Below are 27,983 nucleotides of genomic sequence, written 5' to 3'. Positions count from 1 at the left end.
TGAAGGAATTACAGTTAAAGTTTCCATAAACGAAAGTTACTCTTTAACCTATTCAGAGGTGATAAAGTAGGCGTTTGGAAGTATTTATTGCATATTTCTCTGACAGTATATACTTTTGTCTATATTCAGCTAATTAATAATTAATAATACTTAGGGTGTAAGTTACATGTTATTTATATTTCTATTATTTATATAATTTTAAACTAATTAAACTCTATTTACAAAATTATTTTGTAATTTCTTTTAGTTTGTGAGTTATGTAAGTTATTTATTTAATTTTATTATTACATATTTACATAATATATTTACATATTATTTAAACTAATTTGTTATTAAAAAAATATTTAACGATACATATAATATTAAAAATTATTTAAATTGAATCGCAGGGAACAAAGATATTAAAATTTAAAATTATACTTTCGAAATTAATCACGTGATACAACTAATTTTATTGGGAATCAATATTTCTCACGTGTCGTAACAATAATTTTATTGGCTGGTCATCACGTAAAAAATATGAAAACCCGATTTCCTACGATGACATGATGAAAATTAGGGTGGATCGCACTTAAAATTGAAAACAGCGATAAAGGCGATAAAAGCATATTAAAAAATGCGTATAATGTATTGAAAAACTCATTTTTTTCGTATATACAGTAATTAATAATATGGCAACCACCTAAAATATTTATAAAATACTAGCTATTTACTACGATTTTATAATATATTTTCATTTTCAATTTGTTCATTAAGTTGAAAACCCTATAAAAAATTAAAGGACCATTAAAAAAACTTTTTTAAGATTTTTGAAAACTTTGCATAAATTCTAAGTGTTTTGAAATTGGAACAAGCCACCTAAAAAGAGAAAAAAATGAAATGTTAGTAAATGTTTCACTAAAATAAATAATTTGAAGGAAATAACATGTCAAAAGACCAATCCACCAAGTTTCTCATGCATCCAAAGACCCGATCATCTAATAAAAGAGAACAAAAAATAGATTAATTAGTAAAAGTTGTTAAATTAAAGAAAATCGGAGAAAAAAGACAATGACCAATGCATCCAAAAAGATCCAAAGATCCATTAAGCAAGATGCCTAATAAAGGAAGAAAATGAACTGTTATTAACAGTTTGTTAAATTAAATAAAGAAAAAACCCTACCAAAATTCCACTGTCTAAATAATCCAAAGAGACTGAAAGAGTCGCCTAAAAAAATAATTTAAGGAAAGAACCGACCAAAACCCCAGGCATAATTAGGCCGAAGAGCAGGCTGTAAAAAAAAATCAGAACGTGAGTAATGCTTCATTGAAAAAAAAAATGTAAAAGGAAAATCCATCACCAAATCATGGATCAATGGATCATGAACGGTTTTCTATTATTTACCAACTTTCTAAAATGATTTTCATCATTAAAATCCAACAAATAAAGTTTAATATATGAAAAAAATAACATTAAATTTAATTACAATACTTTTATTAATTTTTGATATGATAAATTGGACGAACAAAACAATTTATTTCATATTAATAAAAATTTTCTTAATAGTTATCCGAAAATTATTCATCTACATTAAATTATTAGAACTTCCACAAAAAATGATAAATTAAGTAATTGATTGTAAGTCAGAAATTGACTATTATATTCATAGGTGTAACGTTCTTGTCCCTAAACAAAAAACAGTTTACTAGTAAGATTGTTTGTTTCTATCCGAATATATCCGAATTTGGGTAACACATGAGCGGATCGATGCTGCATCTAATGTTAATCTGCAGATACAAGTATATCGTATGATATTACCTGTATCTACAGATTAAGTCTGTAAAATTCACTACGACCTTTATATATAGATTATAAATCGTACAAATTTCAAATGAATTTTCACTTAATGGATCATCATAAATAATAAATTTCACATTCTCCAACTTAAAGAAACTTGGGAATCAATATACAATTTTTTCGTAAAAAATTTCAAAATGATCAACAATTGATTTATACTTTGTGTTACATACTGTACAGTATGTCGTCAAATTGTTTATGTTTATTATTATTTGAAATAATTATATAAGATTTCGACATACATAAATCGTTTTCCACCCACATAAGTAATTTTTGATCTAGAAAAAAAAAATGAATTTTATTTTTTATTTATTTATTAAAAAAATTTTGAATATTTTTCATATTTTAATACTGTTAGGAATTTTTGTCATTAAAACAGAATCATTTACTGGAGAACGTTGTGGTCATTCCTCTGTTCTCGTAGATTCTAAATTATATTTTTTTGGTGGAATAAAAGTTAATGGATTTTTATCGGATGAAGTATTTTATCTTGATGTCTCTAAAACATTTAATATTGAATCACCACCATGGGTTGACCTTTCAATACATGCAAAGATGCCATTTGGTAGTGCAATGACTACAATGTCATTAGTTTATATTGATAATGAACCTATTGCTTATCTTTTTGGTGGAATGATGTACGATCCAATTACAAATGTAAATATATATGTTACAAATGTTCATAGATTTAATCCAAAAACATTAGAATGGAATGTTCCAACTATTAATGGTAAAGAACCTTTAAAAAGAAGAAATATACGTGGTGTTAGTGATGATAATGGAAAAATTTATATTTTTAGTGGATTTCGTTCAAGTGATTTTTATTTTTATGATGAAATATTAATTTTGGATACGGTTAATTCAGCGTGGTCTTATGGTTCTACAATTGATATGCCTATTAGACGTGCTGGTTATAGTGCAACTATGCTAAAAAGTGGTGTTATTGTATACATTGGAGGATCAATGACTGAATATCAAATAACAGAAGATATCAATCGTATTCATCTTTATGATACTAAACAAGATACTTGGTCATCAATGGTAAGAGCGAATTAAATAATAATTTTTAGATTTATCTTAATTAAATTCATATTTTTTTTTCTTTAGATTGCGACGAATACTAGTTTTATAGAATCTCGTTTTTTTCATTCGACTGTATTAGGTAAAATAATTTACAATAATACTTTGATTATGAATATTTAATTAATTTTGTTATTTTTTTAAAGATCCTGATGAAAATATCATAGTTTATGGTGGAAGAAAATCAAAAGTCGGTTTCGGGAAAGTCGAACCTGCTTTAATTGTTTTAAATACACGGAAAACTCCTTTTGAGTGGACGGTTCCATTAGTATCCACAAATGTTGGTCATATTTTAGCAACAAGTGGTCATACGGCAAATTTAGTTGGAAATTATATGATTGTAGCATTTGGTAAAATAAAAATTCTATTTATAATGTTATTTTTTTGTTGTTTTATTATTGGTTATTAAATAATTAATTTAAAATTAAATATAGGGAATATTACCGAATTACACTCACGTAATAAAATGTATAGTTCAAGGATGTATATAATGGATATAAGAAATTATACATGGGTTGAAACATTTGAAGTAGAGAACACAAATAATAAAACGGAAGAATCACCAAATGTACCAAATGCGAACTTACCAGAAAACATACAACGAATAAAAATTGTGATTGGAGTTATTTCTGGAGTTATAAGTATAATAATTTTAAGTATTATTGGGTTTATTGTTTATAAAAAGCGTGGAAATGATGAAAATAGAAATATGGTCAAACATCTTAATATGGTCAAACATCTTAAGCATGTTACAAACGAATAGTAAAATTAGGGATAAATATAAATTACAGATTAATGTACGTTAATTTTATTACTTTAAAACTATTTTATTTATTTATAATTTAAACTAAAAGTATTAAAAGTATAATATGAAGCAATACCATTAATAATAATCAAAGAAAGAGTTTTTTGTGATGTACTATTTTTTCTACTTGAGTAATATACATTCTTTTATAAATTAATAATAATTTACGAGAGTTTTTAGGTGAATATTTGGTGATACTTTCAAATATTTTTTTTATTTATAATTAATATGAATTTTTTAAGCTTCTTTCAAAAATTTATTGTTTGAATTACTATATTGAAATTTTAAATTTTGTAATTGTGAAGCGTGAAATCATTGAAGAAACTATTTTTGGATAATAATATAATTATTATAAGTTCCAGACTTCCAGTAAAAATAATTGTGAACACAAGAATAGTATTACATCGTTACGGATGTAACCTTTTAATAATATTACCTGATTCCTTAAAATAATAAGCTCTTTAATCGAACCTTTCACATGATTTAATAGTTTAACGTCATTTCGGACCGCAGTAAATAAAATTTACATTTAAATAAAATACTGCGCCTCACAATTAATAAATTCACTCACTATACACGATTTTTGACGTGACGTCGTGACGTGATACCGGATAAAAAATTATTATTTACATAAAATCCAATATTTTTTAATTGGCTTACTTTGTTTCGGTATCCCAAAGATCGTTCATCCGACTGACACAAGACCAACCAATAAACATAATCTCGAAAGCTCATTCCCGACAATCCAAATTTGGTCATTATCTCGACAAAGTTATTATCCTAGAATGATTTATCACACAGCTTAATTTTACACTAAATATCATCGTATTAATTAAATTATTTTATTACAATTATCTTAACTTCATTGTATGATTTATTGTTCAGTATTAAAATAATTTCAATTTATCTGTTATCTTTTTAATTTTATGTATCTTCATCATTTTTTGTTTAATAAATTAAATTATAGTAAAATAATTTTTATATTAAGGCAAGATAAATTTTTCGTGATCTTTAATGAGTACAATTATACAGAATCTTTATATGAAGTGAAAATTTTTTATCCATTCTTTTTTTTTGTAGATTCCAAAAAAAAAAATAAAATAAAATTTGAAACTAAATGATTGCAGAATTTTATAATGATTCGGATAATACAGAAAAAATTTAAAATTTGAATATCTTTTACCTTTAGAAAGTGTGGGCATGTACACATAGTATCCATATTATATTTGCTACATTCGTATTAATCAATTGTTTATAATAAGTATAAACACTTTCGTTTAATCACTTGATAGTAACAGAATAAAATGTAAATTAAACTTTTAAAAAAAATGATGTATGTAATGCGAAAAATGTAGATTTATAAAATAGAAATAAATAACATTGAAATAAACAATGTAATCCCCTGTCACTCATGATCACCTTCATACTAATTTTTAAAAATTGCGAGTGATTAGCTGAGTTTATAAATGACCGGGAATCTTCGTTTAAAATAGTTAATATTTAATGAGTGGCACGCTCCAGGGGATTACCTATTTTCGGGGAAAACCCCCTGATGTTCCCCTTCCCATGTAATAATAAGAATATAACCCAACATTGCCGGCGATCTGCAATAAGGAACTATCGAATTATCAAACTAATTCTAAATCCATTCGTTCTTCTTCTTAATCGATTGCTGGCGATATTTATATTAAATTATCTAAATTTGATATAGTTATATACTATATAAAGTTATGTCTAATATAAGTTACATAAGTGATAAATTATATTAAATATAAGTCAAAAAATATAAGTTATATCAAATATAATTTAATCGTCACGTCGGTCCCTATTATCGCCACGTGACCGACGATCTTTGTAACAAAACCACATTTCCTAATAAGGATTTTTCCAATGATGCCGACCTCAGTATTTCAATACAAGACTGGTGTGTATAATTTCTTTTATGTTTATATTATAGTTTAAAGATAAATAAATAATTTAAAATAAACATATTTGTCATTTTTTAAAAAAAATATTTTTTCATTTGAGATTTCCTTATATATACTGTATGTATAAAAGAAGACAAAAATAATTACTTAGTTTGTAAATCAAATAATATACATATACTGTATATATATAGTAATTAGTAATTATTTGAGCAATGGTTATTACTTCAATATTTAATTAAATAATTTTAATAAAAAATTAATTTTAATCTTAATATATCGGATAAAATCATGCTATCCATTGCATTTTTTTTAACAATAATTTTTTATTTATTTAATAGTAGAGTATATTTAAAACAATAAACATTAATAATAATAGTAATAAATTTATCATTCAGCTGTTTACAAATTTATTATTAGAAAAATATAGTAATTCTATAGATAAAACAATTTTGTTCACAAAGTAAAAATTTTGCCTCCTTAATCCTAATTGTTAATTATAAATATAGAAATTTAATAATAAATTATATAATACTTGCTAAACAAATTGTAAATATAAATATAAATATTAATACTTGTATATAATAATGTTTGCTTTATTGTAGAATCAATAAAAGTACACAGTATAATATTCTCTATAATAAATAATCCAGCAAATAAAAATAAATAATAGAATTAATTATTATAAATTAAATCCTGTACTCCAAATATTCAGAGTCTTTCTTAAATAAAATTTCAGTAAGTTTACGACTTGTATAATATGTTTGTGAATGAGATTGTATAATACTAGAAATATTAGCTTGTTCTTGTACTAAAGCATTGTTGTCATATAAAATTCTTTCAGTGCTATTTTGTTGCCTACTAGCAATATCTGCTTCTATAAATTCAAACATATTATTTTTTAATTTATCATCAATAATACTATTAGTAACTTCATATATATAATTTCCATCATTGTTTAATTTATAATATTCATTAATACATCTAATCCATTCAGATATTTCATATTCAAGCTCTAGTATATTTGGTCTATTTTTTGGATCTGAATCCCAACATTTTTTCATTAAATCTACATAACATTTTGGAGTATCTTCTGCAAGTTTAGGACGTTCTCCTTTACAAATATTTACAGCAAGATAATGATCATGCATTTCATGATTAAATGGGGGAATACCTGATGTAAATTCCCACATTATCATTGAAAAACTATAAATATCACTTGCTAAAGTATAAGGATAATTTCTTAATATTTCAGGTGCCATAAAAGGTAAAACTCCATAAACTTCATTAACTTCTTCTTGCAAATCACTTATAGGTTTGCATAATCCTAAATCAATAATAAATACCTCATTATGGTTATCTGATATTAAAATATTACCATCATGAAAATCACCATGAGTTAAATTTGATTCATGAATTACTTTGAGTCCTAATATAATTTGTTTTAATAATTGTAACTTGTCTTGCCACTTAAATTTAATTATATCAGATAAACATTTTCTCAAATTTCCTTTTTTTGCATAACTCATTACTATTATATAATTTAAATTATGTGGATGTTGGGTAATTCCAAAGAATTGAATAAATTTTGAAAATGATTTTTTCTGACAATTATAATGATATTTCCACTACACAAAGAATTAAAAAATTATTAAATTTCTGTAAAACAAAAAAAAATTGTTATTAAATATGATTACTATACCTCATCTAGAAATTTATTATTTAAACCTGATGAATTATTAAGTATTTTAAGAACAACCTTATAACCTGTTTGAAAATTCCATCTATTCCATTGTTGTTTATCAAAATTCCAACTATCAATAGGTCCATCTAACCAGATAGCCTTATGAATTTCACCAAATCCCCCTTTATCATGATAATTAATATTTAACAATTTATTATAAGGTATCCACTCTAAAACTTCGTAACTATTTTTAGCCTTTAGTTGTGCTTCTTGAATAAAGTTATCAATAAATTCATTTCCGCTAGTCCAATTCGAAAAATCTTGCTGAAATCGTTTTGAATTACATTGTTGACACCATTGGTAATCAAAATATGGTTGTTTACATTCATTACATATTTCATCTTTATTTTTAAAACTTTCTTTATCGCTTTCTGCTGCTTTTTGATACCAATAAAAGGCTTTTTCTAAGTTCTTTTCTGTTCCATTTCCATTTTTATAACATGCAGCTAAATTAAACATTGCTAATTCAATGCCATTTTCTGCTGCTTTTTGAAACCAACAAAAGGCTGTTTCTAAATTCTTTTCTGTTCCTTTTCCATTATAATAACAAATGGCTAAATTATATATAGCATTAATATAATCTTTTTCTGCTGCTTTTTGGTATAAGTGAAAGGCATTTTCTAAATTTTTTTCCGTTCCCTTTCCATTTTCATAACAAATGGCTAAATTATACATTGCTATTTCATTACCATTTTCTGCTGCTTTTTGATACCAATAAAAGGCTTTTTCTAAATTCACTTCTGTTCCTTCTCCATTTTTATAACAAACAGCTAAATCAAACATTGCTGATTCGATATCATTTTCTGCTGCTTTTTGAAACCAACAAAAGGCTTTTTCTAAATTTTTTTCTGTTCCTCCTCCTTTTTGATAACAAACGGCTAAATGAATCATTGCTTTTTCATTACCATTTTCTGCTGCTTTTTGATACCAGTAAAAGGCTTTTTCCAAATCCTTTTCTACTCCTATTCCATTTTTATAACATTTGGCTAAATTGAATATCACTGCTTCATTACCATTTTCTACTGCTTTTTGATACCAATGAAAAGCTTTTTCTAAATTCTTTTTTGTTCCTTTTCCATTTTCATAACAAAAAGCTAAATTATTCATTGCATTAGTATAGCCATTTTCTGCTGATTTTTGATACCAATGAAAGGCATTTTCTAAATTATTTTCTGTTCCTTCTCCATTGTAATAACAAATGGCTAAATTATACATTGCACTTTTATTACCATTTTCTGCTGCTTTTTGATACCAGTAAAAGGATTTTTCTAAATTCTTTTCTGTTCCTTCTCCATTACAATAAAAATTGGCTAAATTGATCATTGCTACTTCAATACCATTTTCTGCTGCTTTTTGATACCAATAAAAGGCTTTTTCTAAATTCTTTTCTGTTCCCTCTCCATTGTAATAAAAATTGGCTAAATTGATCATTGCTTCTTCATTACCATTATCTGTTGCTTTTTGATACCAATAAAAGGATTTTTCTAAATTCTTTTCTGTTCCCTCTCCATTGTAATAAAAATTGGCTAAATTGATCATTGCTGCATCGTTACCATTTTCTGCTGCTTTTTGAAACAAGTAAAAGGATTTTTCTAAATTCTTTTCTGTTCCCTCTCCATTGTAATAAAAATTGGCTAAATTGAATATTGCTACTTTATTACCATTTTCTGCTGCTTTTTGATACCAGTAAAAAGCTTTTTCTGAATTCTTTTCTATTCCTTCTCCATTGTAATAACAAATGGCTAAATTATTCATTGAGTTTTCATCACCATTATCTATTGCTTTTTGATACCAGTGAACAGCTTTTTCTAAATCCTTTTTTGTTCCTATTCCATTATAATAACAATTAGCTAAATTATTCATAGCCTTAACATAATCTTTTTCTGCTGCTTTTTGAAACCAATAAAAGGCATTTTCTAAATTATTTTCTGTTCCTTCTTCTTTGTAATAACAAATGGCTAAATTATACATTGCACTTTTATTACCATTTTTTGCTGCTTTTTGAAACCAGTAAAAGGCTTTTTCTAAATTCTTTTCTAATCCTTCTCCTTTGTAATAAAAAGTGGCTAAATTGAACATTGCTACTTCATTACTATTTTCTGCTGCTTTTTGAAACCAACAAAAGGCTTCTTCTAAATTTTTTTCTGTTCCCTCTCCATTGTAATAACAAATGGCTAAATTATACATTGCATCTTTATCACCATTTTCTGCTGCTTTCCGGTACCAGTAAAAGGCTTTTTCTAAATTCTTTTCTATTTCTTCTCCTTTATAATAAAAATTAGGTAAATTGGATATTGCTACTTCATCACCATTTTCTGCTGCTTTTTGATACCAGTAAAAAGCTTTTTCTGAATTCTTTTCTATTCCTTCTCCATTATAATAACAAATGGCTAAATTATACATTGCGCTTCCATTACCATTTTCCGCTGCTTTTTGATACCAGTATACAGCTTTTTCTAAATTTTTTTCTGTTCCTTCTCCATTATAATAACAATTTGCTAAATTATACATAGCATTAATATTATCATTTTCTGCTGCTTTTTGAAACCAGTGAAAAGCATTTTCTAAATTCTTTTCTGTTCCTATTCCATCATAATAACAATTGGCTAAATCAAACATAGCTTCTTCAATATCATTTTCTGCTGCTTTTTGATACCAGTGAAAAGCTTTTTTTAAATTCTTTTCTATTCCTTCTCCTTTGTAATAACAAATAGCAAGATTAAACATTGCTATTTCAATACCATTTTCTGCAGCTTTTTGATACCAGTAAGCAGCTTTTTCTAAATTCTTTTCTGTACCTTCTCCATTTTTATAACAACAGGCTAAATTATTCATTGCATTTTTTTCAAAATTTTCTGCTGCTTTTTGGTACCAGTAAAAGGTTTTTTCTAAATCCTTTTCTATTCCTTCTCCATTTTCATAATATGTGGCTAAATTAAACATTGCTTTTTCATCACCATTTTCTGCTGCTTTTTGACATAAATAAAAGGCTTCTTCCTTTATATTACTACTTGACATTCTAATTTTTCTTCCAAGTAATTTTTTAAAAATAAAACAAGGAATACCATTGACAAAGTTCGAAGTGCAAATATTTATTGTTGTAATAAAAACGCCACGGACTAAAAATAGTGAAGATTGACATTTTGATATTCAAATTAACTTACTTAATTTGGTTTTGATTGATAAATAAATTTTGCACTCCGGAAAAAAAGGAAAATCTTTCCTGTCGATCACTTAATCACTTTAATCAAAAATTTAAGAAAAAGACAAATACGTATATACAAAGAGAGTCATTAACGAAGAAAAATGAAGTTATATTGGACAAAACCTAATTTTGAGCAATTATTTCATAACGTAGTTAGTTACTTTATTAGAAATATTTTAGTGACAGGCAAAAAAAGCACATACGGATTTACAAGTAAAATGCATAAAGTTTCAAGAATAATCACAAAGGTAACATCAAGTTTTTTCACAAGATACAAATATTAGCAAAGATATAGGTATTTTTAGAGCTCCGCACGGGTCGGGTCGGGTCGGGTTACCTGGTTAACCCGAACCGAAATTTTTTTTCAGGTCAGATCGGGTCGGGTAAACCGGTCTGACCCGACCTGACCCATTTGACCCGAAAGTATTCGTGTCACTTCGGGCAACTCGGGTTACCCGAAGTTTTATGAATATTTCAAGTAAAAAAAACGGTTTGTAACGTTTTTTTTTTATTAATTATACAAAAAACGTCGGGATAATGACTTCAAATTTTTACAAACTTTTAGTAATTTTTCAAATTCATTGAAATGTTCCTTTGAAGGTGAAATAATAATTGACAAATATTCAATTGATGGACAATTTTCATAAATATTACGAATAAATTTGAGAGAATTTTCATTAAAGCTACTACTATTATTTTCATATCCGATAACAATATTGGAATTAAACAAAATGTTCTTAAGACGTCCTCCATTATTTTCAACGATACTAGAAATTACATTTAACTTATTCCACTCTATTTTAAGAATCTCAAGATCATAAAAATTCGAACCATTCAATTGTATTTCTGTAAAAAAATGATATTTATCTTCAATAATCAACGTCTATGAAATTTTGGAAGTATCTTTTGCAGTAAGTGGAGTTGGAGTTACCTTTACGTTTGAAGATTAATCCAAGATGTTCGATACTATCTGCCTTTGCTTCTAGTGCAAGAAGAAATTTTCATAAGGATTTCATGAAAACCGTGGAAAAAATTCATTGCTAAAACCATCTAACCATTCAAAATACTTTAAATTCTTCTTGAACCTCGATTAATTTAACAATTCTATCGTTAGGTTTAGTGACTGTATTATCAATGATGAGTCTCTGCATATGTTGACAAAAACGTGACAATTTATAAAAGTACGAATAAAAAGTAGATGTATCACATTCTAATTCACAAAGTGATTCAAAACGTGCCTTAGCTTCTGGAAAATCAAATATTTGATGTTTAATTAATCTCATATCAAAATATTTCAATTCTGAGCATTTTTTCATGAAGAAATAATAAAAATTTTGTTGCATATAAAATTGATTATTAGCTAAAGATGACCCGATAGAAATTATATTATTAATAGTGAAAACTTTGATACTTCTACAAAAAGATAAATAATCAAACAAGAATGATTGGTGGAAAGCTAAAGGTAATTGGATACTTTGATTTGTTATGAATTCCTTAATTTCATCAAATAAATAGCAAGCAATAATGACAAATAAATAACTTTTATTACAATAATTAATTTCATTATAGTTCCAAGGATTCCTCCATAAAATTGGAACCACAGCTTCACACCAAAGTCTATTAACCATTAGACTTGAAAAGAGGGATTTTGAATCATTTTGTAATTCTTCAAATATTAAGAAAAGAATATCTTTATTGAGTTTTGACATTCTTTATCAAAAAAAAAAAGTAAACCGAGTTTTAAAATATATTGCTAGAATATATCTAAAAGTATTTTTTTTTGAAATAATTAAATGTTGTTTAAATAAACAAAATATTCGGAATCAGGTTCCGGTCAAACTGTTTAAATTTGTATTATGTTGTACGAAAAATGATATAATAATGATTCACAACATCACAACGACGAAAATCAACGAACGCCAAATATCACGTACGTTAAAATAGACGAACAAGATTTTTTAAAAAAAGCTCAATAGTCTGCTGTGGTCAGTTAATACCGTACAGTACAATGCATACTAACTTCCTAAAAAAAAAATGACTAATAATTTATATAAATTATATAGACATTTTCTAAACTAAAAATGCCTCATTATGACGATAAATATATTATTTTGAATGAAATTACTTTTAAATTTCACATATTATTATTGTTAAACATGAATGTTATGGCTTATAATACATTAAAAATGGTATATTAAAACGATTCATATCTAAAATCCTAAATTTTTTAAATTTTAAAATCATCATAAACTTAATTTCTTTAAAATTAATTAGTTGATGCAAAATTTATCGGTCATGTGATATGTCCCCTAATTTTAAGGCAAATGTTATTAAAATTTCAAATCGTAATATTTCGGCCAATAATAATCCAATTTTTATGATATGAGTGGAAAACTGACTACGCCTTAAGATAGGGGTTAATAAAAGTCAAGGCGACTCACATGGCGGTTAGTTTAGACTTGTATTTGTAATACTTGTACCGACCACGTTCGTTAATTCCCTGTTCTTGTCTATATCATAAAAATGAAAAATAAAAGAATAGTAATTTAATCATTTTTTTTTTCATTTTATTTGACTTTACGAAATTTTTTTTCTTTAATCCTACTTTCAACTGATTCCCAATTATTTTCTTCATCACATTCTGCCCTACAGTTAAAACAAAATACTTCTTTAAACAATCCACTTGAATAATATGGAATCTTAATGAATATTATTAACTTTAACAATAGAAAATAATTATTTTATAAAATCATTTGTGCTAAGAAAACTTCGTATATTTGTACCGTTTCTTTTGTCCTAAAAATAAAAACAAAATTAATAACAAAAAAAATAATCGTTGTGATATGCGTTAATAAAAAAAATTCGAGGCATTATCCTGTCAGCGGCGGGGAATTGTTTGTTGGAAAATGGAAAGTTGTCTGCGTGACTGCGTCCCATTTAAAGTGGTTCTATCTATTAAACGAGAAAATTAACCTATGATCTTATTCTCGTTATATCAATTGAAGTATGTCGAAAGAACATTTCCTAAAATAAATAAAATATTCGTCCATTAAACAATAATTGCTTTTTTTACATATAAAAAATTACTTTGTATCATAATTCAAATTGTTTATGATGCTTCGTTAATCTACTAAACACTTTGGGCTGAATTTTTAGTATTATGAAATGTTCATCACATTATAAAGTTTCTATAATTTTTAAAACAAATGTAATTAGAATATGATCAATTATAAAAAATATGATGTACGCCATGATTATTTGTAAAATTTGAATATTCCCGTTAAATTTTTGTCAAGATTGTTCATTGTAATGTTTTTTTTTTTTATTTTATTTCTACTCTCAGAAATTACTGACTAAAAAACCGATTTATAGTACGGCCGAAAATGATAGCCGGGTACACATATGCCAGTTACACGTGATTCGGATAAATCATTTACAATCGATTATCGAACTTTTAAGTTTAAAAATTTTTGTTTGTAAAGAAAAACATGATTTTTTTTTATAATGATAGTTTTGAATCAATATTCTGCCTAAAGTTTTAATTTTATGTTCTTTATGTTTCTAATATAATTATTCCCAATACATTATATTTTTATTGAAATCTTTCCGTTCTTGGCATAGTTTGGCGATTTTCTAGCGCTATTAAAAATATCTCTCTAATGGCTTAAAATTTGAAAATGAATATTTTTTAACCATAAATGTCGTTTTGGGACTCTTCCAACAATTCTTTAGTCTAAAATTAAATTTAAGACAGTGAAAAAAAAAATAATTAATTAAATACAATTTTTGTCACATAATATCCTACTTTATTTTGTAATTAGTAAAATAACGCTGTTAAAATTTCATAAAAGTATCCACTATAATCTCTTGGTTAAACAATAGACCACCAATAATAGGTCTGTTGTGCTCATATCCATTAGCTTTAATTTTCTTGAATTTGGCGAAAAATCTTAGAAACAGATTATCTTGAATAAAATTTTTGATTTCAAGTGTTGTTTGCCTTGGTCGTGGGTGTAACATTTTATGAAAATATTTAATATTTACTAAATCCAATTTTGAGAAATTTCTATATTTACTACTCCTTTCACAATGATATCGTTTTAAATCATAGGTATATCTCTTTGTTTATCTAAATCAGAATGTTTGGCTTTTCGTTTTTCAAGCCCTATAAAAAAATTGGGATACGTTTTTTATAAAGTTTTTATACGATTTTTTTCCTTAGAAATAACGTATCATAATAGGATACGGAAAAATGCACAATTCCGTATCACTAAAAATATGGTTTGGATACGGAATTTGCACGGAATTCATATGGAATTTACATGATTTGATCACTGATTTTATCACGAAATTTATACGATTTGGTCACTGAATTTACTATTTGTATTACAGTTTACTATAATTATATTTACATAAATCTAATTTTACTTTATTAAATTAAATAAAAAATAAAAAAATAAACAAAATACAAATACATTATGAAAATTCCCTCCTTATTAAAACCACCTATTGCAACCAAAATTATCTATAAGTTCAGGTTCATTTGGAGTCAAACAACAAAAAAAGAAACATAAGAATGTCTAGCTTAATTGGAAACAAACCCCCCCCTTCATATAGTATCTGCAATCGTCCAAGTCACCAAAGGTCAGCATTCCTACAAAAAAAGAAAGAGAACTCCAGAATGTCTGACCTACATAAATGAAAAGAATTATGAAGCATCTGATGAAAAAGAAACCAAAACAACAAAATAAATCCAAAACTAACTTACAAAAAAAGAAGACTCTGAAGCAACAAACTGAAACAACCTACAAAAAGAAAAGAATCTGAACCCAACTTACAAAAAAAAAAAAAAAGAAAATTTGAACTGACCTAAAAAAAGAAAAAAATCCTAAACAATCCTACAAAAAGGAAAGGATTCCCAAACTGATCTACAAAAAAGAAAAAAGAAACTGAATCTTCTCACAAAAAAAAATCTGCTGGCCTATGAAATAAAAAAAGGGATATATATAAATAAAAAAGAAAGGGGAATAAAGAATAAATCAAAAAAATATTTTTTTAAAAAGAGGGTAACGAAGTTAGGAAAGTTAAAAAAAATTTTTTTTTTTTAAAGGGAGGACGTCAAAGTTAGAAAAATAAAAAATTTTTTATAAAGAGAAAATAGAAATAGAAAGAAGAAAATTTTTTTTAAAAAAAAGAAGAGTGGGAATAAAAAAAATTTTTTTTTTTAAGGGAGTGACGAAAAAAAAAATTTTTAAAGTGAGGTACGAAAAAAAAAATTTTTTTTTAAAAGGGGGGTGACGAAAAAAGCAAGAGAAAAGAGAAGGAAGGGAAAGACAGAAAGGAAGATCGGAAGATCAAACTCATCAAAGTAAGGGTTTATATAAAAACAAAAAACGTACCATAACAAAACAATAAACAATCACGTGATCTCGTGTTATGATACGAGATTTTTGTAAAATTATTTTCTAAAAATATTAAGTTTAAAAATTCCGTATACATTCCGTATGATTAATTTTTTCCGTATACATTTCGTATACATCAGTTTTTTTAAAAAATGTTCAAAAATGAATTGCTTATTAAATATACGGAATTTGTATACGGAATCTATAGAAACGTACATAAAATGTATACAAAACGTTTCCTTTCCGTATACATATTTCTTATAGGGAAGCTTCAATTCGACAATTACAGTAATACACTATAAAAAAATATTTAATTACTGTGTCAGACTGTGACTTATTTTTATTTGAACGTACAATTTTAATTTTATTTCGACATTGTTAAGCACTTTTTTAAAGCAACCCCTTTTTCATTCAGAAATTCTTTATGATTTCGAAGGACATGACACCCTTTACAAGTTTACATTGTTGACTAGTTAAATATAAGTGAGTTTATAAAAAGCTGTAGTATTTTGACATAATTAATTATCCGAAATCACGTGTAACTGGTATTTTTTCCTTCTCCACGTGACTTGTGTGGCACCCCAGTGACACCCGAAAAAATTCCGCAATAGTAAATTTATTCATCATTTCCATTTTCTATATGAGGGACTTGGTTTTTTTCGGTTAGTCAAAATCCTGTTTGTCATGCTTTTAGTCGTCACTCTTTATTCACGTGTTACTGTAGTGCTGGCCCTGTGCGGAATTTTTTGGGCAGATTTTCGGGTGTCATAGGGGCAGTTCTATTAATTTGTTTATTTTTTACTGATTTAAAACTTTAAAAATCTGAATATTTATGAAAGCATAAATATGAGATATAGTTATACGTTTTATTGTGTAAGTGCATAATAAACGAAATTTTGTTGAATGAAATAGGTCTAGGAAGCTTAAGCTAATATGATAAAAATTAATATTTGAATATACTGAACTACTTTATTTAAAGTATTTTCAAAGGTATGATTGTTTTTGTGTGTATAAAATTACTTTGCCACGCGCAATTTGTTTTTCCACTTTACAGCGTAATTTTAGTGATGAGACTAGCCTTTGGAGGTTAATTAAACTCATTCTGCAGGTGTAAAATTATTTAGATGTTATTTTTTTATCATTCTGGTTTAAATATTCATAGAATAATTGGCATTTTACTAAATAATGTTGATTTATTTGTTTATTAAATTTAATGTGATTTAAAAATATTATATTTTAAATGTTCTTATCATAAAAGAAATAAAATGATTTTTTTATTATAATATTTTAAAAACATTTACTTTTTCTTTTTTTTCGTCTGTGAATTTTTTCCCCGTTTTTTTTTTTCAAGATAAATGTTGCATTGCATAAGCCGATCAAAATTTAGACGCCACAAAATATGCGTACCCGGCATATAAAACCGATAAACTCGGCTATCATTTTTATAACGTCAATGTAAATCATTATCAGATATAGTTAAAATTAATTTGAATTAACCGAAAATCATTGCTATTTGACGATTAATTCATGTGCGACGGGCATAAAAATTTTAGACGTTTATAAATTCAATTACTAAAAGAATTAAAACGTCATTTTACCTATTATTATAGTAGTTATATGAAGTTATTTCTTATAACCTATATCTGTAACAAACAAAAAGGAATTTAAATTTCTAGACTTATAAAGCAACAAATATAATGTTCATAATATTTAATACTTAAATTAAATCTGTTATGTAGTGTTTCATTTATTTCTATGTTTGTATAAGCCTTTTGTTTTTGTGGGAGATTAGTGTAGGACCACCTTTCCCTTATCATACTTGTTATTTTCATTAACTCATTTCATTATATATTTATGGTGAAATATTCTTTTAAATGTAACAAGTAATAGATCAATATAATTATCACACAATTTTGAAATTATTTGGAACCATGAAAAGTTGATCCGTTACGCCAAAAAATGTATTCATGGTTCAAAGCAATATTCCCTTTTTAGAGTTCTGATTGTGTAAAGAAAAATGCATATATTGAAATTATTTATGCATAAATTAATGCACATAATAAGTTTTGAAAGCAAAAAGGTAAATTAAAGATAAAATGCAGCATATTGTTAGATAATTTGGAAATAAAGAGAAAGTACCTTACGTATATTGCATGATCATCTGATATTGTATGAAAAATTTATCTGTTAAACTTTTTAGTGATTTAAAATCACTATCTACTGCGATATAGTACCCAACTTTGAATTTCTTCCCTATAACAACAGTGAATAGATCATTGTAATTTTAAAAATTACACAGGATTTTTAAATCCGAGAATAAAAAACAATATTAAGATAAATACCGAGACTCCTGAATATTAATTAATATTAATTAGGAAATAGAATAATAATATAAATACTAATTTTGATCGAAAAATTAGATCTGCTGCTGCGGCCAAAGAAAATCATTTAATCTGAGCTAAATAACATGACATGTTATTCAATTAAATATAAAGTAAAAACATAAGGGGAAGTTCGCTTTTTTGTTTAAATGTTTTTTTTCATTAGATGGAGAATGTTAATTAGTTTATCCTTTGAAACGTTCACAACATTCATAATTCCTAAATATAAATTTAATCTTTCTTAAATTGTGTTCACAAAGACTTATTACAATAGAAAATGAAAACGAAGAAAAAATACAGGATCAGAAAGTAATAAAGTGTAACAACTAAGAGTTACAAAATTTTTTTACTAATGTAGTAAAATAGTATTTCCTCCGATTAATAGATTATGAGATACGTTATCAAAGTTCAGATAAAATAAATATACAGTAGTAGTGGACAAGGGGCGGGTTGTACAGTCATCATTTTGTTCAATTTTTTTTGCATATTGGCGTATCAATTAAACCGGATTACACGTAAATAAAAAAATATATGAGCATGAAAATACAAATAATTCATATGTACATACTTTTTTTAAATTATGGAACAATTAAATGGAATCTTGGACGAATTTTCTTTTACTGGTAAAGTATAAATTAATGAATGAACGATTAAAATGAATTATTTATTTTTTACTTTTAGATACAATTATTGTAGATTTTTTTTCTACCTTTTCGGAATTAGTTTTATCAAGAAGAATCAATAGGGGACAAGTATTTTTTTTAAAAAAATACTATCAATTGGTTATTTGTTTAATAAATATTATAATTTATATATTATATTATTTTTTTTTATATATTTATATATACAAAAAAAACTAGATTAGCTGTGTGATTATCACCGGTCATAAAATTTTGAATCTTACATTAATAATTATGTGACCTGGATATTAATTATACTACATAATTGAATTAATTTTTTCACGTTTACAATAAAAAATCTAATCGCCGAAGATCTGTGATTATATAGAATATTATATTTTTTTAAACAGGATTTGGAATGATGCGATTTTTTTTTATTTAAATTTTTTTTTAAAAATTTAATTTACCCTATAAAAAAAGTTTGTGCTAAATTTGTGCCAAATGGATTAATCATACGATATTTGTTTCGAATTTTATATTACAAATTTCGAATAAATGCTGCATGATTAGCCCGTTTGGCACAAATTTAGCACAAACTTTTTTTATAGGGTTATCTTTTGTTTGCCTCATCAAATATTGTTATTAAGTTCAAAGTCGGAAAAAATTCTCCATGTGAACTTAACTATTTTCGTCACTTAAAAACAATGTTATGCATGAAATCTTTTTAATGATCTTAACATGATGCTTAAAGTAATGTTCGCTTTGTTTTATATTGATCTATATAATCAACTTTTTATATATAATTATTTTTTTTTACATTTAACTTCCAAAAGAAAAAAAAAGATAAAGCTAATTCAAAAATAAGTATATATACAGTCACTAGTTTACCCCGTTTCATTTCCACAGATCTAATTCTCTTTCCTTTATTTTGATAATAATCGAAAATGAACGTTAAAAAATCAACCAAATATGAAATTCCGCTCTTTAAAGTGCCATTTCCACCAGAACTGTCAGTTGGAGAAATCTTGGGCAGTAGGTCAGAAGATAAACTTAAATCGAGGGCTCCCAACGGATACCTCATATACAGACTCGCTTTCCTTAAAGAACTTAGAAAACGAACTGATGATATTTTGTCTATGACGAAAATATCTTCTCATATTAGTTCGATGTGGTTCAATGAAAAGACTGCAGTAAGAGATGCTTATAAGAAACTATCTGAAGATGTGGAAAATCGCCTAACGGAAATAAGGCAGAAAGAAAAATTAATTATCGTCGATGAGTCATTTTCTCCGGACCTACAAGATAATAACTCATCATCCGGAATTGCCGAATACAACAATGTTTCTAGTCCAAGTCACATTCCAATCCTTTCTGATCCTTTCTCCCAACTTTATGACTCACCATATCCTCTGTCGCTACAACAGTCCCCTTTCCCATCCGAGATTACTGTAAATGTTGATCCAAGTTACATTCAAATCCCTAATTTTAATCATCCTTATCAACATTTTATACCAGAAGATGATTTCTTCAATATAAACCATTTTTATATTGATTCATGCTCTTGTGAAATATGCTGTTACAATTTTATTAAATATGGACAATTCTAAATCAAAAATTTTCCAAAAATTTTTTCATTATTTATTTTCTCGTCTATTTCAATTTTTTCTTTTTTCGTTGTTTTTTTTTCTCATTTATTTCAATTTTTTCTTCATCATATTATCATAAAGAACCAAATTGCTTATTTATGATTCGAATTTCACAGGAATTATTACATATGAGTAATCAATTAATCCATATCATTCTGATTGTCAATTAATGCCGACTGTTGCTATAGCCGGCCTTTTAGCAACCTTAGTTGCTTTTACTGACATTAAGACATTTATACTGGGTGGAAACCATTGGTTCTTATATTACTTGGTTACAGCGATGTATCCAAGATTCTTGATTACTCTTGAAGATTTTTTTTTTTCGTTGTTTTTTTTTCTCGTTTATTTCTCTTTTTTCGTTGTTTTTTTTTCCCGTTTATTTCAATTTTCTCTATTTTCGTTTTTTTTTCTCGTTTATTTCAATTTTCTCTTTTTTCGTTGTTTTTTTTTTCCCGTTTATTTCAATTTTCTCTATTTTCGTTGTTTTTTTTTTCTCGTTTATTTCAATTTTCTCTTTTTTTGTTGTTTTTTTTTCCCGTTTATTTCAATTTTCTCTTTTTTCGTTGTTTTTCGTTGTAAAGTAAAAAAATCATAAGTTATAACAATGAACCATTTTTTAAGAACCTTTAAGCTTGTAACAAAAAATAATAATAATAATAAGTAAAATAAAAAATATATGATAAAATTCTATTATATGCTTAAAAATTTATATGTTGTGACATGGCATCTTATCACCGATTGGCAATGATAAAATCACACCTTGTTATGTTTTCCAATGTTTTCCAATCGGACGTACAAACCTTTTTTATTGCACATTTTATGAAATTTCTTTAAAAAATTCTCTTTAGATAAAGGATACATGTTACATTTTTTTTTTATTTTCATTCCTGAATTCTAATTTACAGTAATTAATTAACTTGAAAAATAATACTTATGGAAAATATTTAATATATTATTCGCTTGATAAGTAATTCATAAGATATTTTTATATCATTCTATGAAGAATAGTCTTATTTCAGATTTTATTTAACAATGAAGAAATGAAGTTGACGTTTTAAAAGAATAAAACTTCAAGATAATATATAGTAAGTAAAAAAATTACTTAAAATTTTTCTAAATTTTTAAATATTTTGTATCAATAAATTTTATTATTGAGTTGTACTTAATATTGTTTCTTGTCAAAATTTTAGGCGTAAGTCGCAAGGTATAGAAGTCAGATTGTAGCCCTATAAAAAATTTTATCATAAAAAATGAGCCTTTCACGGATCCATTCACGGAAAATGTCGATAAATTCCATGATATAAGGTTACTAATTCCGGAAATATGAGCCTTTTACGGAAAAAAGATGGAATATAAAAAACGTATCGACTTTTTTTTACAGGGTAGGTTTGTATTTTCTTATCACCGTTTTCAAAATGGTGTACGCAGTTTATTTGTGATTGTATATTCGAATACCAATATTCGCCCGGTTTTCATCCGTTTTTTGTCCATATTTCGTCCGGTTTTCGTCCGGTTTTCGGTTTTCTTTTTTTTTTTATTCAAATTTAACTGCGTACATCATTTTGAAAACGGCGATAAATGGCTTAAGTCCTGTAATGTATGTAAATTCAAACAACTCTTCACTTATTCTATTTCTTTGCATTACTTCTTGATATGCGAATAATCCATTATTAATCATAATTTCACAATAGCTTTCCTTGAAATGGTAATTTTTTTTTCTGAGGGATCTTTGACTTATTTACAATTTTTTTATGTAGTTCGACTTTTAGGGTTCTTTCTCTCTAGAATGACGAGTTTTTGGGCCAGATAATTATCTTGTTATATGTTACTAAATTTTAGAAATGTTCAAAAGTGAATCCAACGAAGAGTTAGGGCAACTCGTCCCGCCAATTTTTTCAGATATCCTACACGACCAAAACTTCATGTTTACGCATTTTTCAATTAATAATACAGCTTTCTTTTTATTTAAAAATCGAATTCTCGACAACAAATACCTCATTATAGTGAGTTATTCTATTTGTAGTGGGAGGGTGTAGACCTTTAACCTAAATCGACGATAAGATTTGGTATATTAAAATAAGATGATTATTATTTTTTTTTTCGATTCATATGTTCTAGATCCGTTTGCTCCATTTGGGTTTAAATTTCGTCTTAAAAGGTATATCTTTTCTTTTTTAATTTATTATTTTATTATTTTATTTTGATCTAGTTTTAAAAAACACCGATATGTGAATCATCAATGATTAAAACGCGAGTCGACCCACCCAATAATTGAGTATAGTTCGGCGTGCCATGAAATTTCCCGTTAGAATCGAGATGAAAGATTTGATAAATTTTCTTTTTAATTATAGCTTAGTAGTTTTTTCAGCTTTATAAACAAAAGATTACTACAAATTTTATACTCTCGATTTTTTTGATTTACAGCGTTGATGCAGATTTGATACTCCAATTATTTGGATTTAATTGCTCAATAACATAATTTAACGTCATTTTTATAATCCAATTAGTCCAATAGATATTTTTACTACTCTTTTATTTTATAAAATCTTTATTCAACATTTTCTACAAGTACAGTTATTTGGATTTTATTTGTCTCATTTGTTCACTTTTTTTTTATCATTTTTTTTGCTCGTTTTTTTGCCTTTTCTTTATAAATTAGTAATTTTGTAATCATCCAATCATATATTGCTAATGAATTGTGATGAATATAATAAGTTTTGGATTGCAAAACGACTTTATATTATTATAATAATATGATATAAATGTATATAATTTGAGAAAACCTGAGTGATTATCACATGATGATGAACACAAAAGTAAATACAATTTATGGAAAAAATTACTAGATACGTTCAGGGGTTCAGCCCAATAGGATCATGCAGATTTTCATAGACCGATATTTTTATTAGGCATAGCCGCATAGCAATAACACATGATTGATATAATAAAGTGGAGTAAAAAATATGGTGTAATTGAATATTTTGTAGGAAAAGTTTGAATAAAGCTAATAAAGTGGATTAAAATAGCATTTCAATGAAAGTTAAATAAAGCTTATTTATGATGTTATTAATTAATTGGATGTGGGCTATATCTGATATAGCTACTCCTCCATCCAATAACTATTTTGTGCGATCCTTGTACAAGGTATTTTTAAATTTAAAATATATAGTACAATATTTCCAACAATATTTGCAAACACTTGTAAAATACATATTCTTAATATTCTTATGAATATTTGGGTTTTCAATTTTCACAATATCTAATTTATACATATATAATGTACAAATATTTCTTATTAGCAAGTAATATTAATATTTTACATGTACTGTATTTTTATATTTATATTTACTATTTACCTAATTTTTATAATTATATTTACTATTTATTAATATTTTCGCAAATTTCGAATTTTGGTGAACCATATTTTTTTTCAAATTAATTCTTTAACGAAACATTTCTTCTTATTTTTCAGATGGCCGGATTTCGGTAAGTAAAATAAAATTTTTTTTTTCGACAAATTTTACTAACAATTCTTTTTCCTTTTTTTTAGGCGACTGTTCAATTCTTTAGATACGAGGGATGGGAGCTCGTTCAGAGCTTTTGACACGTTGAATTCTGTGGGTGAGTTTCTTGTTCTTTTTAATTTACAGTAATGAAACGTTTTACTAACGTTTCAATTTCCTCTTTTTTTAGACGGTCATGTCCCTGGGCGTGTATTATCTCGGTAAGGGCTTCCAAAAAAATATTTTTTTTCTTTTTAATTTATTTTTTTAGCGAAATGTTTTACTAATGATTTCGTTTTATTCTTTTTTAGGCGATTCTTTGGACATGCGGCTTAAGGTGTTACTTTATACTTAATTTGAGTTTTCTAGTCTCGATATAGGAATTTGGCAAGTATTTTTTTTTAATTCTCTTTTTGTTATTAGTTTAATGAACAGTTACTAACTTTCATTTTCTTTCTTTTTTTAAGATGGTTCTTTTGGATTTCTCTGGATATTGGGATTTTTGGTAAATATATGATTTTCTTTACTGCGCCTTTTAACGAGCAGTTTTTTTTTTGGGTGATTCACCGGATCTTTTGAACGTAGATTCGGTGAGTGGTGTTTTCTTTTATTTTAAATTAACTCTTTCAACAGAACGTTTTCTAACATTCAGTTTTTTTTTTCTTAGGTGGTTCTTTTGATGCAAAATTCCGGTAAGATTCTCACTTTTTTTTTCTTGAATTTTTTTTTTATTTTAATGAATGATTTCTAATTGTTTGTTATTTTTTTTTAGGCATTTCTTTGGCTCTTTGGGATGTGGGATTTTGACGAGTATATTATTTATTTAATTCGTTATTTCCGTCTTAAAATGGTTAATAAGTTTTTATTTTCTCCTTTTTTTTAGATGGTATGGACACATAGGATCTCGGTGCCTCAATTTTTCTTATTTTTGGATGATTCTAGGCGCTTAGAACAGGCAAGTTTTGAAAAAAGGAATTGAAACTTTTTTATAAAAGTTTCTTTTAATTTTTTTCTCCTTTTATCAGGAAATCGGCTCAGGAAATCAGCTCCGACGTGGGCATCATATTCCCAAGTGAGTTTCGAAAAAAGAAATTTGAAACTTTAATAAAACATTTTTTTAATCTTTCTTTCCTTTTTTGTAGAGAAATCGACTTCGACTTGGAACCAGATCCAAGATAAGTTTCAAAAAAATGAATTCAAAACTTTAAAAATCAAAATCAGTTTATAATCTTTTTTCTATTTTAAAGACAATCAGCTCTGACCTATAACCGGGATCCCAGATAAGTTTCGAAAAAAAAAATACTTGAAACTTGATTTTTGTAAGGAAATCAGTGGCAAGTGGCAACAGATTCCCAGGTGAGTTTCAAAAAAAAATTTTGAAACTTCATTAAAAATAATTTTTATTAACTGATTTTTTTTGTATCATAGGACTCCTGACTTCGTAACCCTTATGAAAGACGTTAATTATAGTAACGTCTTCTTTTATCTTCTCCTCTGACTTCATTATCTCTCGGTATGATAATGGATTTTATGTTGTACAAGTACTAAATTAGTAGATTGAAAGTAAATTTTTGGAAATTAAATTTTTGAACCAAGTTAAAACGTTTTTTATTATCTTTTTTTTCTTTTTTTGGAGGGACGGTTTCCGCTTCATGAATGGGTTGGGTAGTAAGTTGGAGTTTTTTGAAACTTTTTTATTAGGAAACTTTAATAATGCTTCCTTCTTTCTCTTTTTTTGTAGGAACGGGTTTCTTATTCTTGGCTGGATTAAATGGTAAATTCAAAAAGGTTCCGTAGATAAAACATTAAAACTGTTTTATTATCATTATTTTTAAAGTTTATCAATAGGCAATCAATAAATTGTACAATTAATTTTTTCTACAATGAAAGTACAAATACATTTTAACAACTTATATTACGATATGTAGTATTAAAAAAAAATACAAAGAAACGTTTAATTTAAATATTTCCTATCAGTTATAGTCCTTTCACTTTATAAAATTTATTGTTGGTTTTTTTTTATTATAAGTGAATAAATTATTTATTATTTTAGAAATTTAACAATAAATCAGATAATTTTTATGATGTATTAAATGGAAAAGTCTTATTCTTATTCAAAACTTGATAGTTCACCTTTATACTCCCAAGGTTGTAAATAAATTTATAAATTTTGTATTTAATATAAAAAACGCGTTTTTATTTTCACAACAAAATAAAATACAATAAGATTAAGAAAATAGAATAGAATAAACTATAATAAAAAAGAATAATATATATTTCAAGGTGAATTACTGGAAAAAACACGCAGTTGGGTGAGAAGTCTGAGAAGTAAGAACTAAAATATTACTTTCATTGATATATCTACTATTTTTAGATTAGTAGTACAAAGTCACGTCACCGAAAATTTTTTGGTGGTGTTCTTGGGGTAGTTATAAAAACTCTTTATTAGTGAAAAATAAAACCGGTCCCGGGTCAATTTTAAATTTTAATGTTAAAATATTAATTTGCGTGGCCTAAAATATTCAAGTCAATCGATAGGAAGTTGTAACTTTTTAATTGAACGTTTAATAACAACGAGAAATATTACATGATGTTAAAATGTAAGCGAGCTTTCGGTAATTCTAATAAGTGTATTATTATATGGGCGTGCGTCAGTTAAAAAGGGGGAAATCTACCTCAAAACCAAATTTGAGATTTTTGGCTTATATTGTGTAAACCATCAATGTACACTATTTTCACTTAATATTGTATGCCGATAAGCATAATAAATTATCGAAATAAAATCAAATAACTGAAATATGCTATAGGGACGATCATTTGATTATTTGACGATCATTGACTTATTTAGCAATAGCATGACGTAAATGATTAATGTGAAGTCACATGATATGGATAAAAGTTTAGCCACCAAATTCCCCTCTTTTAACTGACGCACGAAAGCAAAATGTTTTTCCTCAAAATGATGAAAACGTAGATTTCCCCCTTTTTAACTGACGCACGCCCATATGTATTATTACATAAAAAATATTTTTTCGTCAAAGTACAAGTTATATGATTTCGAGGGGTAAAATTTATAAGTCTAATGATCACATTACTAGTTGTTTTTATCTTTTATACGGATGTCTTTTCAAGGATGTCTCTTAAAGTATTTCTTTGAAATTAGGATTCGTTTACTCTAAATCTCAACTTTCTTTTGTCCTTAAAGTAAAAACAAAATTAATAACAGAAAAATAATCGTTGTGATATACGTTAATAACTAAAATTCGAGGTATTATCCTGTCAGCGGGAATAATTTTCGGGGGAAGTGTTTGGAAAATGGAAAGTTGTCTGCGTGACTGCGTCTCATTTAAAGTGGTTCTATCTATTAAACGAGAAAAGTAACCTATGATCTTATTCTCGTTATATCAATTGAAGTACAGAAAGAACATTTCCTAAAATAAATAAAATATTCGTCCATTAAACAATTATTATTTTTATTTCGTTAATTACATACTTATAAAAATTACTTTGTATGCATAATCATATTGTTTATGATGCTTCGTTAATCTACTAAACACTTTGGGTTGAAATTTTTAGTATTATGAAATGTTCATCACATTATAAAATTTCTATAATTTTTAAAACCAATGTAATTAGAATATGATCAATTATAAAAAATATGTACGCCATGATTATTTGTAAAATTTGAATATTCTCGTTAAAATTTTACCACCTGTCACGTGATCCAAAGAAATTTTTATTTGGATGTTTAAAGAACGATAAAGTTATTAGTTTACTATAAGAGAATGTTTCAATTATGTAATTAAAATATTACTTTATTAGCAGCAAGTGTGAA

General features: G+C 26.2%; 5 protein-coding genes across 5 annotated transcripts; 3 read left to right on the top strand and 2 right to left on the bottom strand.

The window, feature by feature from the left end:
• Positions 1-2,128: 2,128 nt before the first annotated feature.
• On the top strand, positions 2,129-3,680 carry OCT59_001636 (uncharacterized protein; the record flags this gene model as incomplete). The annotated part of the gene is made up of 4 exons (XM_025310530.1): positions 2,129-2,878; positions 2,945-2,999; positions 3,064-3,267; positions 3,352-3,680. The coding sequence occupies 4 exons, from the start codon at positions 2,129-2,131 to the stop codon at positions 3,678-3,680; spliced, it is 1,338 nt and encodes a 445-aa protein (XP_025181547.1).
• A 2,656-nt stretch (positions 3,681-6,336) lies between these two features.
• Positions 6,337-10,446, bottom strand: OCT59_001635 (uncharacterized protein; the record flags this gene model as incomplete). Its single annotated transcript, XM_066143966.1, has 4 exons — positions 8,081-10,446; positions 7,407-7,513; positions 6,994-7,007; positions 6,337-6,631 (listed from the first exon to the last, which is right to left on the bottom strand). Exons 1-4 carry the CDS (start codon positions 10,407-10,409, stop codon positions 6,337-6,339), a joined length of 2,745 nt encoding a protein of 914 aa, XP_065995174.1. The 5' UTR covers positions 10,410-10,446.
• A 1,208-nt stretch (positions 10,447-11,654) lies between these two features.
• On the bottom strand, positions 11,655-12,305 carry OCT59_001634 (uncharacterized protein; the record flags this gene model as incomplete). The annotated part of the gene is made up of 1 exon (XM_066143965.1): positions 11,655-12,305. The coding sequence occupies one exon, from the start codon at positions 12,303-12,305 to the stop codon at positions 11,655-11,657; it is 651 nt and encodes a 216-aa protein (XP_065995173.1).
• A 7,638-nt stretch (positions 12,306-19,943) lies between these two features.
• OCT59_001633 (uncharacterized protein) lies at positions 19,944-20,606 on the top strand (the record flags this gene model as incomplete). Its single annotated transcript, XM_025329743.1, has 1 exon — positions 19,944-20,606. The coding sequence occupies one exon, from the start codon at positions 19,944-19,946 to the stop codon at positions 20,604-20,606; it is 663 nt and encodes a 220-aa protein (XP_025181549.1).
• A 3,511-nt stretch (positions 20,607-24,117) lies between these two features.
• Positions 24,118-25,646, top strand: OCT59_001632 (uncharacterized protein; the record flags this gene model as incomplete). The annotated part of the gene is made up of 11 exons (XM_066143964.1): positions 24,118-24,131; positions 24,196-24,266; positions 24,339-24,369; positions 24,529-24,539; positions 24,616-24,653; positions 24,816-24,840; positions 24,921-24,943; positions 25,032-25,103; positions 25,174-25,220; positions 25,481-25,504; positions 25,577-25,646. 11 exons carry the CDS (start codon positions 24,118-24,120, stop codon positions 25,644-25,646), a joined length of 426 nt encoding a protein of 141 aa, XP_065995172.1.
• Positions 25,647-27,983: the final 2,337 nt, after the last annotated feature.

Source organism: Rhizophagus irregularis, chromosome 10 (assembly GCF_026210795.1).
Source record: "Rhizophagus irregularis chromosome 10, complete sequence".
NCBI lineage: Eukaryota > Fungi > Glomeromycota > Glomeromycetes > Glomerales > Glomeraceae > Rhizophagus > Rhizophagus irregularis.
This window is presented reverse-complemented; position numbering and strand designations above follow the sequence as displayed.